This window comes from Rhinolophus hipposideros (assembly GCF_964194185.1).
Source record: "Rhinolophus hipposideros genome assembly, chromosome: 2".
Lineage (NCBI taxonomy): Eukaryota > Metazoa > Chordata > Mammalia > Chiroptera > Rhinolophidae > Rhinolophus > Rhinolophus hipposideros.
The window spans coordinates 29,627,446-29,639,845 of NC_138048.1; the positions used below are offsets into that span (position 1 = coordinate 29,627,446).

At 36.7% G+C, this 12,400-nt stretch overlaps 1 protein-coding gene across 1 annotated transcript; it reads left to right on the forward strand.

Moving 5' to 3' along the window:
- Nucleotides 1-5,715: 5,715 nt before the first annotated feature.
- On the forward strand, nt 5,716-5,890 carry LOC308509349 (large ribosomal subunit protein eL39-like; the record flags this gene model as incomplete). The annotated part of the gene is made up of 1 exon (XM_081077326.1): nt 5,716-5,890. One exon carries the CDS (start codon nt 5,716-5,718, stop codon nt 5,869-5,871), a length of 156 nt encoding a protein of 51 aa, XP_080933452.1. The 3' UTR covers nt 5,872-5,890.
- Nucleotides 5,891-12,400: the final 6,510 nt, after the last annotated feature.

Genomic DNA, 12,400 nt, shown 5'->3' on the forward strand with positions numbered 1-12,400 from the left:
TCCCTTATATTTGCTACCTTCCAAAGTTTATCCTCTTTGTTGTTTCCTCTACATAGAACATTTGATCATTCCCCTCTTTTCCCATCTACCTGTCAAATTCTTACACATCACTTAAGACTCCAATCAAATGCAGCCCTTGTCATAAACCTGCCTTTCCTGTGGACTGACAACTGCACTTTGTGTCTCAGTTAGAGCTCTTATTGCAATCTGAGTTGAGTTATAAATCATTGCCTACCTCTCAGGTTTCTGTACCTTGAAGGGAAAGTGTATTGCTTATTCTTTGCCCTATAGCATCTGGGGGCAGTGCTTGCTGTAGGCTAGTTGTAGCACCAGCCAAAATTTATGGAGCCCTAACTATGTGTCAGGACTTGCTGTAAGCACTCCTTACACACATTAAGTCATTTCCTCACAATTCTAGGTAGTTACATTATCCCCTATTTAGAGAAGAGAAAATGAAGCATAGAAGGCAAAATAACTTGCCTAAGATCTCAAAAGTAGTGAGTAGCAGCAGTCTGTCTTCTGTCTTCTTAACCACTGTGCCATCCACTTTCTTAAAGTACATAATCCTGTATTGAATTATTAAAAACATCTTTTTACTGAAACGTTCAACAATGCATTTTGATGTTACTCACTTCATCTGAACGTTCAGTATGTAGACAGAATGCATGGCCAGTCACAGTGTAAATGACCACACCACAGAAATGCCATCTCAAATACACACAGAGGTACTGAGTGCAAACTCCGTGATAGTGACTTGTGCTTGCTAAAATTCGCTACCATCTATAGTATATGTATGTTTCAGTTCAAGTTGTTATGAGAACTGCCAGTAAGTGTTTTATTTCCTGTTGACATTTTTTCCTTAAAATAAACACATTTTTGAAATTTCTAAAATATTTCACACATGCAAAATGTAACGTTAAAAATTTCCAATGTGAGATCATTGGAACCTGGCCAGAGAGGCAACCACACTTAGAAGAGAAATTGTGTTCACATGTGCCACATTAAGCCAGATGGAACCAGGGATGTTTCAATCCCTCTGTCAAGCACACATATCCACACATGGGAACCTGAGGGGAGGAAAAGTGTCATGTTTAACTTGGACTTTGCAGCAACTCTCCCTTTGCTAATATGGATATTTTTCCTTCTACTTATCATGGGCCAAGTCTCAACAGGAGATCATGCCTTTGCACTGTCCCCCCAAAAGTGAATAACCAAAGAAGTAGGTCTAGGTGGGACATTTACCATGTTCCTCTGGCTCCCTTGAGCCAGCTATGGTGGTTTACTGAAGAGCTATATTAAAACAGAGTCAGCAATATTCTGAATAAAAGAGCTTTCCTATATGACAGACTTGCCTTGGTAGGAAAGTTAGCCAGAACTCGACTTAGCTTTACCAGACCAGCCATTTCCTGCCTAGAATGCTGGTGAGAGCCTTCAAGAGAATCTCAGACAAAGCTAAGTAGAGGGCATGACTATGGAGACACCCTAGTTTAACATTAAAATCACATAAGATCTTGATGACAATTGGATTTCCTCATGAAATACATGCATCCCCTAACTCAATTTACCCTTTTTATTTAATACATGTTAATGTTTCCTTTTTAAAAATATCCTACATTTGAAGGGCTCCTGTAGTCCTAAAGATCCAACTAAAATAATCATGAACCTTCAGAAAGTAATCAAGCACCAGCCTGTTTAAGTGAATTCATATCCATGTAGATTGAGCCATACCTGTTTTTCCTACATGTGAGATAATAACTAGTCATCCTGTAAGGTCTCTGTGCACAGTGATCCTTGGAGCAGCACTCAGTTGCTGTGGTGATACTCACACTCTCACCTTCAGTCACACATTCTTTTCTTTGACCTATTACAGAAGTGTTGGATGTCTTTGCCTTGTATAGTGCACTGACTCAGTAGGGAAGAACTGCATCAGCTAAAATGAATTTGGCCTGGTCTGGGAAGTGCTAGCGTGATTTTTCCACCTTAAAAATATTTTATAACATGACTTCTGAGTTAGTGTTTGCTGCCAGGCACTATCTTTCATCTAACTTTCATTCCATCCCAGCATGTTCTCAAGAAACCCTTGAAAAATCTTGTGATTTTTTTTTTTAAATAGAAAATTTGAGGAATTTTTACAACTGGAGTAGTCTGTGCTCTTGATGGCTAGGGCTTCACATTTCCAACCATTATCACACTTGTCCATATGCCCTTTCCTATTAGAAAAAAAAGCAAGTGTGTAAAAGAAGTGAAAGTGGAGTGGTATCTCTATAATTTATGTTTACAGTTCCAGACCCTACTTATTACTTGGGATTGGTCTAAAATTTCAGGCAGTTGCTCCATATATGGAGTCAATAGATGTAAACCTGGTTTTTCTGAAATCCCACTCTTGCGAATGTTTACCTGATGACGTCTTTTAAATAATTAAACGATTTAAAAATGTTAATAATGTCACCAGTGTTCTTTCCAAATGAAAATTATTCTCCCTCTGAAAATTGCCCATTGGTTTTTTGTTGGGTTTTTTTTTTTTGAGACTATAAGATTGCTAATTTGAAGCTATAGATTTTGATCTAGGTGATAACTGAAAAAGAGATCTTATTCACTTACTCTAAGAGCCAGAATGTATTTAATTGACTAGTGCAGTCTATGAAGTTGTTGAACTAAATGAATTCTACTTTCTTTCATACAATATGTTTCAGGCTTGCAAATATTCAAATTTCTATCTTGTAGGCAACAATAACTATAATGTCAGATTCATTTTTTTACAAGTGTAAAGGAGTTTATTGGTGAATGGAGAAAGAATCAAGAATTCCATTTATATAGTATTTCCTTATAGCCACCATGCTTTGTTTAATAGCCACCATTTATCACTGTGCCAAATATACAATAAGTAGTTAATGAAAATAGAATAAACAGTATGTATTTATTGAAAAAATGGATTTATATATTTAGATTTGAATACAATCTATGTAGTTATTTTAATCACATTTATTCCTGATATAAGCAGCTATCATTCAATCATGATTGACTCAGTTGGTAAAATGGCTGAAATGGCATTTCTAAATATTGTGTATTTTGGTTTATATTGCTTGACTAGATTTGAATATTGTAGGTAATTTTGTGCTAAAAGGTGATAATGGTTCTCTTTAGTGCTTTTCCCAAATTATTCCCAGTAAGCACTTGGTAAATTTGTACTTCTCTGCTTCCTTGGTGATATGTGGGGTCATATGACATGCTTTGGTCAATGGAATATAAGCAGAATGACATGTGGATTCCTGGTTGAGACTATAAGGACTAGTGTCTGATGTGCCATGCTCTTTCTTTTCCTTTGCTGTAATAATTGGCCATGTTTCAAATAACATCTGTTCCATCAGCCTGTGTCCAAGAATGAGGACAAGGCAAATCAGAGCCCCAAGTCAATGTTCTATGAATATAGAGGACGTTTTATGGTAGCATTAGCTAACCCATCCTGATTTATACTGTGTTATCGTGAAAACCAAAGGAATAGTGTTTTCTGGAATAAAGGATTGATCAACAATACTAAATGTTGAAGAGTAGTTAACTAGAGTAAGGGCTAAAGCATGCCCATTACATTTGGCTACAGGGAAACTAATTTTTATTTCAATGAAAATAGTTTCTATAGAGTGATAAGTATGAAACCAGACTGCAATAGGTTCTGGAGTAAATGAGTAAGTGAGAGGTGAGGAAGTAGAAAGATTGATTATAGAAAACTCAAGAAATATTTTGGTGAATGTGAAGAGAAAAGTGAGTTAGTAATTGTGAAATGTAAATTTCAAAAAGATTTTGTCTTCAGGATGGAGATTTAAAGTATGTTAAAATGTTGATAAGACGAAGGCAAAAGAGTGAGGTGAGAAAAAAATAGGAAATAATAAAAAAAAGAGCAGACTGAAAAAAGAGAAAAGATGAAATTCAGAATTCATGCAGAGGCATTAGTCTCAGAGAGGAGAAAGGACCCTGCTTCCACCATAATATGAGGGGAGGGGTTTGGTGGCAAAAAGATGGAAATAGTGAAGACTTTTGATGGTGGGAAGTCCAAGGTATTGTCATCTACTGAGGATCACTGAAGAGATAGCAGTTCTAAAAGTCTGAGAGAGTAGAAATTGGTGAAGAACAGGACACATGTTGATATGATTAGTGTAATATGAAAGTTCTATTATTAGGACTCAGTGTGTTACCATTTTTATTATAAAATCAAAGAACAGAGAGAAGTATGATGTCCAGGTCAAAAATCAAGAGTCATATCTGGATTTTCAGGACAATTTAAATCCAGTAACTTACTTATTGCTAATAAAATGAGCTGGCTACATTAAACTATTCCACTCTTAAAGTCATATACTCTTTCTCAAATATTTCTATTATCCTACCATCAGAGTTATAAGGTACTACATTAGACTTCTAGTTTCAAGAAGGTAGAAATATTTACCTTCCATCCTCTTCTATTGAAAGTCATAAAAAAACAACACAGAGTTAAAGAAACAAAAATAAACCCCATGTTTAATCAAACTCAAAGCTTTCTACAATCCTAAATTATCATTTTTAAAGAAAGAAAACAAGGAGAGAAATTATGAAAATCTTAGTAGAGAGAAGATAGCTCAGATTCAAGTACCTGTTTGTGGAGGGAGGAGGTGGTGATAACTGATAAAAAGTAAATCAATTCACCTCAGAGGATTTCAAGAAAGGCTCAACAATTAAAAACATACAGAACAGCAAAAGATGGAGGTTAAGCAGTGGCTGAAAACAGACATTTGAAAGCCTGTATATGGAGTAATTAGGCCCCAGGTGTCCACTCCAACCTGCAGCATCAGGTGACTGCTGCCCCTCTATAATTCTGGAAGCCAGAGGGAATTTGTTTCAGAAAAAGTGAGTCATTGAGGCTCCACACACTGAAACATCAAGCACAAAGGAGGGTAGATATGAGGTCCTGGATTAAAGGTGAAGAGAGTAAATGTAAGTCTGTATAGGAACTAGTAAGACCCCAGCCTCTTTCTCAAACTTGCCTTGAGCATCAGCATGAAGATCACAGCCCCCAGGCAGAAGGTTAGATGAGCCACAAAATTGATAAACATATATTGACATTTGCAGCATCTGAAATGGAAATGGCAGGTTTCCATCTGATTGTCTTAAAGGAAGCTCACCAGCTGGCACGCCACACCCGTACACACAGCACTGCGATCAGGTTTTGTGTTCCTCACTCTTGTAGAAGACAAAGATCAACACACGTTCAAGGAAAGCCTCCAGTAGGGAAGAGAAAGACCAAAGCAAAGCAACCAAACCTAATAAAAGGAACTTAGAGGAAATAGAGATAATACAGAGAAAAAAATGTAAATACATTCGTATTTAATACCTTCAGATAGTTAAGAGGATGTTGTAACCTTGAAATAAAGGCATATGCTACAAAGAGAAAAAATAAAGCAAAAAAGGCTCTCAAGTAAAGTCCTGAACAGCTGAAACTTAAACAAAAAAGTAAAACATATAGAATATAAGGTCAAAAGGATCACCCAAAAAGTATAATTAAAATGCAAAAAGGAATATTGGAATAAAAAAATGACATGAAAATTAGAGGATCAGCACCCAGTTAATAGTAACTGAAAGAAAGAGAAAAAGATGAGGAGTGAGTGATCGAAGAAATGATATAATATCCCCCTCTCTTTTATTCGCCGCCATCGCCATCGTAGGGCGTGCGGCTGACTCTTCCTCGCCATGTCTTCTCTCAAGACTTTCAGGATCAAGTGGTTCCTGGCCAAGAAACAAAAGCAGAATCGGCCCATTCCCCAGTGGATTCGGATGAAAACTGGTAATAAAATCAGGTACAACTCCAAGAGGAGACATTGGAGAAGAACCAAGCTGGGTCTATAAGGAATAATCGCACATGAGATGGCACCACATATTTTTGCTGTCAGGATTGCTTGGATCTTAACCATGGCACTGAAAAGATCACTACTATCTGAACAGTTGGGTGTGTTTTATTGGGAAATTATAGGGAAAATGAGTTTTCTCTTTAATATGTTTCTGCACTAGTAGGTTGGTTCAGTAAGGCCTTCTAAACTGTTGTATTCTGGTTTGTGAAGTACTCAATAACACAAAAGTTCTCTGGCTATCAAGTACTTAAGTATGGCTAGTATAAGGAACTGATACTTAAGTTTTTATTTTATTGTAATTAGTTCCATGTGGCTAGTGGCTCTTGGACCTTCTGTTATGGGAAATGCATATATGTGTCATCTTCATACTTGAGGGTAGCACATTCTTAAAATAAATAGTATCTTTATATGTTAAAAAAAAAAAAGAAAATATCCAGAATTGAAGGACATAAAACTACAGATTAAAGAATTTCAGAATGTTTAGTACAATGAAAGTGGAAAGAATCACACCAGAAAAAAATCTGGAAAAAAAATCTAGAATATGTCGTACTCCATTATGCTCTAACTAATGAAAGTGTCAGTTACTAGTCAAAATTTTATTGTTCCAATGAAATTAGAGTCACTTTTTGCAACTCCTTTTACCTGAAATTATTTTCTTCACTGATTGTGATTACTTAACCTACCCTAATGGTTCAATAGCTCTAATTCTTATTCCATAATAAGGAGTTGAGTACATAAAACCTTTTCAGACTGTACTGGTCTCCCTGTCCAATGTGCTGAATCTCACTCAAAACAAACATTAAAATCTATTCCACTTATTTAGGGCTGGTCTCTATAACTCACTCTAAAACAAATTGGTTATCAAATTTGAAAACATCCTAATTCTGTAGCCCCATATTTAATCTTGGGGGTTCTAATCTTAACTTACAACTCCCAAACTCATCCAATTTTAAATTCAGAAATCACTCACTTATTTAAAATTCTCATTTCTTGAGAAGGGTCTGAATCTTTATTCAGATGGACTAAGTTTTCAGATTACATATATTCAGTCAATTCCTTTGGCATCTTTTAAAAAATAAGATGCCTCCTTTTTTCTTCTTGTTTAGAAAAATGGAGCTTTCATTAACATTTACAATAACAGAGATACATTATTTGTGAAAAATATCTTCCCTTATCATACTTATAAAATTATGCTACTCAACAATGCATTTGTAACGTGCAAAAATTTCTATTAGGTTGGTGCAAATGTAATTGCAATTTTTGCAATTATTTTTAACCTTTTAAACCGCAATTACTTTTGCATCAACCTAATATCAAGTCTTCTCAAATTCAAATTTAGCAACTTTCATATATTTTCTATTGGTATCGGGTGAACACAAAAACCTTATCTACTAAAGAACATGGGAGAAAAGACATTCTTCATCTCATATTCCTTTGAAGGTATTCTAGGATATTTAACACATATAGAGATTCAGCTGAATTTCTTACCTCCAAGTCTTCCTTTATGGAACTGTTTGACTGAGTAGGGTCTAAAAATGCATGTTACACCATAAGTTAATTACCTACCATGAAATCCCATGTGTAAACCTTGATCTGCTGCTGTTTGGCTTATGGTTAAAATATCAGGACAAATATTATGGTATATGTATATCACCTCCTGATTTGCAATGGCAAGAAATGAAATAACTTAAGACTTTCTCTTTGATACTGATTAATCTAAAGACAGTTTCTAGAAAGTCTCAAATGCGTAAATACCTGTCCCCCTTCTAGAGGATACTGTTAACATTAAAATTATCTCTAAGTTTTAAAAGCTAGGAAGCACAGAGACTACAATGTGATAGGATTTTAATTTATTTTTGTGTAATGAGTAACTGGGGAAAAAGCAAACCAAATATTGAATGAGGCGATCAGTTAAATCACCCAAAGTTGCTGTCTATTTGTTGGTAGTTTATTGGTAGCTCCACAGATCTTGGAGGTGACATATCTTTCACCTACTATTCAATGTGAAGAAAGAAGAAATAAAAATGGTCGAAGCCGGAGATTATTAACAAGTGACCCAAATGACTACAGCTTCATCACGTGGTAAGTATAAATGATGTTTCTTTTATATATGTGTCCAGAATTCCATGCTCCTTAGTAGGCCCCAAATTTTGAATACATGACTTCAATCTATTCCTTTACAGGCTGCCTGAGATTTCCAACTGTTTTCATTTTCTTCCACTGTGGTCTCTTTATCTAGCAACCTCAATCCTCCTTGTCTCTCCCCATTAAAATGACGCATAGCAGTGTTCTGCGGCTGACTATACAAAGCCCCAAGCCTACCAAAGCTGGCCTGCAGTCTGTGAGAGAATGGTCAGGTTGGGTGTCGGAGGACGCTATGAAGAAGAAATGCTATTTTTCCAAGCATGTGTTCTAAGCCTTGCACAGTTTTAGCCCAAAACTCTCTCTTATAATGGGCTCTGGATACTTGATCAGGATTGAGGATAGGGTAAGGACAAAGTTTATCTTTTCCCCCTGTATTCCTTTTATGTCCACCTTTCTCCTCCTTAGACACTCCTGTACACACACACTTTCTATGTTAACACCATTTACAAACATCCGTATGCCTTTTTTTTAGTTTCTGGTGTACAAAACAATGTATTAGTTAGACATTTACACCCCTCACAAAGTGATAACTCCCTCCCCCAATCTGCTACCCCTCTGACATCATATATAGAAGCTGAATAAAACTGAATGCCAACTATAATTATATATATATGTATGTATACATATATATGTGTATATATATGTATGTGTGGTCACAGGTTGTGGAGGTACAGTACAGGGAATAGAGTCAGTGGACTTGTAACCGCTGATTCTATTCCCTGTGCTGTATTCCATACACGTACACATCTTATTCAAGCAAATTCTCTTAGGAGTTGACAACTCTTCCATGTTTATAAACTGATAAGTTTGGACTCATCTAATACATGTTGATATATACAAATGGACACAAGGTATAGAATGTATACATGATATGTGGTATCGTGGGCTGAATTGTGTCTCTCCAAAATGTGTATGTTGAAGTGCTAACACTTAGTACCTTAGAATATGACTGTATTTAGACATAGAATCTTTAAAGGGGTAATTCAGTAAAATAAGGTCATTAGGATAGACTCCAATCCAATATGACGGGTCTCTTTATAAGTAGAGGAAATTAGGACACAGACGAGTGGAGAGGAAAGACCATAGAAAGACATCTGGAGAAGATGGCCATCTACACACTAAGGATAGAGACCTCAGAAGAAACCAACCCTATCAACAACGCAATCCCAGTGTTCCAGTCTCCACAACAGGGAGCAAATAAATTTCCATTGTTTAAGCCAAGCAGTCTGCGGTACTTTGTTATGGCAGCTCCAGGAAACTAATACATGTGGCACTAAATTTAAAGCAGAAGGAGGAAAGGGTTGACATCATGTCTGACACCCGATAGATCTATAAATCATAAAGAAGGAAGGAAGGAAGGAAAATGTCAAGTTTGATCCCTTTCTTAAGAATTTTTGTTCAGTATCTGAGATCTCAGTTTTAAAGATTACAGTTAGATAAAAACTCAAAGAGCTGAAAAAGATAGGAGACATCACTTGTTTCACCTCATTTTTTTTTCCAATTAAAAACATGAAGGTCACAGAGGTAACATTCCAAGTTCACTCAGTGTAAAAGGAAGCCAAATACCCGGTTCTAGGAATGGAGCATGGTTAAAAACTCAGAGGGAAATGCCAAGCCATTTCCAGGACCATGGCAATTAGAAAGGCAGAATAGCCCCTCAAATTTGCATTACGGTATCAGCCAAATAGCCTCACAGAGAGGATGGCCAGTGGTCTCACTTCTTTGCTGCAATTTTGGCAGCCAACCAAACCCTCTAACTCTTCCTACTAGTCCTTTCCTTCTACTCACTTTCCCTTCATTCCGAACTTGGAAAGAGATATATTTTTATAAATGATATATTTCTGAAAAGAGCAGAGTGACATGGGATGGCTTTGGGTTGCTGAACCCAAAGCAGCCTAATTACCCATTTTGATCAGTGCCCAGCCTTGGTGGCAGAGATCACACTAAGATGATGAACTGGCAGGAGCTGTCTTTAAGAAAGTCTGAAGCAAGAGCGGGTGAAGATTCTCCTCCAAACCTCTGTACAAAGAGACATATTGGGAAGGAAAATCAGTATTTTTTAACACCAGCAAACCTTCCATGGACTCTCTTTCAAAGCTGAATACATAGGTTACTGAAGCAAGATCATGTGTGTCTGCTCTGCCCATTGTTTAAATTCTAGCTGTTTGGGAGCTTGATTCAAAAAAGGAGGTAAGTCAGATTTGGGTACAGAGAACAGAAAACTCCTTTGTTTTCCAGGAATGTTAGGCTGAGGTAATATACCACATTTATAGAACCCTCCCCAAGGGGGAAAATGGCAGGTTTTCCACTAAGAAATAATTGCTTTTGGAATGATAAGAAGGGAAGTTACTCTTGTATGAGCACGTCTGTCCTGACTGGCTATACTTTTTGTTTTTAGTTTGCTCTTTTAGGTCAGATGGTATAAATCATCATATTTGGACAGTTGAACTTTGTTCAGCTATAGTTTGATTTTCTGGCATACTAAATCTAACTTAAGTGTTAAAATACATTGGAGCCAAGGTTTACATTCAAACAAAGTCATCAAACCCTACCATATTTGGAACTGAGGTAGTTGTTTGGTTACCAGCTTGAAAAGATTGAGTATTGATTTCATCGTCTATTGTTTCCTATAGAATTGCATTTATATTAACACCAAATTCCAAAATTAAGCAATTTAATGAGTTTAATATGAACACAATACTTTCTTCATTTACTGAGTATGGTCACAAGCAGCTTTCATTCCCTGGATTACATACATATTGCAGACATTATTGTATCCATGTCAGGAAATTATAAATATAGAGCACGTTGTCATGATTCACTTTGGATCTTTTCTCTTTGGGTTTTTATTGAGTCTACTCCATCAAAGACGGCTTCTGATCCCATCTCCTCCTAAATTATTTGTCTGATTCATGAAGTATATCTTTCTTTCAAATCCAGGTTCCAGTTCTTAACTTTGTCCGCTACCTTTTCCCTCCCTGCTTTCAGATATTTGACTTTTGTTCCCAGTCATTCATTCAAAAACATAGTGAGCATCTACTAACTTATGCATGTAATTATATACACAGATGTGTATACGTGCACACACAAGGACATAGAGAATCTTCAGACTTTATAAGAACTCAGCTTATAGATTTCCATACTCCTACCAAGTCTTCTGCATAACACACAGGAGTCTTTATGATTTGGCATCTTCCTACTAACCCATTCTTTTCTCTTCTCATATTGTACACTCGAGAAACACTGATTTGCTTGTAGCTCCTCTTGTCTGCTTGTCTTTGAACATGATCTACACCTTAACTGGAACGAATCTAAATCCTCTTTATCCATGGACCATTTCTCTATCAGTCTTTAGTCTGAATTCAATAGCCATTTCCTTTGAGAAGCCTTCTGTGAAAAATCCCGAGACTCAAACTCCTCCTAAGGGCACATTCTTTGTTCATCTCTTTCATCTAGACTGTAACTTCCATGATGGCTATGACCACGAACAGGGTCATCATTACATTTTTGTTCCTCAATCCCTAAGATAATTCCTAGCAGACAATAGGTAGTCAATAAATACCTGATTAATAAACTATCAAGGAAATGAACTTCTTAAACAAACGTAATTACTCCCTTATTGTTCAATTCAAAACTCTGCAGATGTATCTGTCTAGTGACATTCAGTAAGCCTTTATCTCTAATAGTGTATAATAAATGGATTATACAGCTCCCCTCCCCCAACTAACATAATATTGAGGTTTTGGAACTCAACCAAACTAGGTGCCTTGGAAATACTAATAAATTCATGTCTTTAGTAGCAGCTTAAAACAACATAAATTTATTATCTCACTAGTGTCTCTGTTCCATGTTTCACAAGATTAAAATCAAGGTGTTGTCCAGATAGGCTGTTATCAGAAGATTCTGAAAATAAACCCCTTCCAAGCTCATTCAGGTTGTTGGCAGAATTTAGTTTCTTGCAGAGTAAGACTGGGGTTTTCTTTTCCTTGCTGGCTCCTCTTATCTTCCAGAAGCTTCTTTCTAAGCCTCACATGTGGTCCCTGCAGTTTAAAAGCAGGAGAGCAAGTTGAATCCTTCTCACAGGTGGAATCTCTTTTATTCCTCCATCTGCCACTTCTCTTTCCTGCCTCTTGTGCTGCATTTACATCTGCTTCCAGCCAGAGAAAGTTCTCTGTTTTAAGCACTCATCTGATTAGATTGGGGCTACCTAGATATTCCAGGCTAACCTCCGTATGTGATGGTGTGTAGCCTTCATCACATTTGCAAAGTCCCATCTGCCACGTAATATAACAAACATATTGATGGGTTCTGGGGATTAGGAGGTAGACCATTTGGTGAGCCACCATTCTGCCTACCACAGTGCCAATTTAACTCACAGTTTA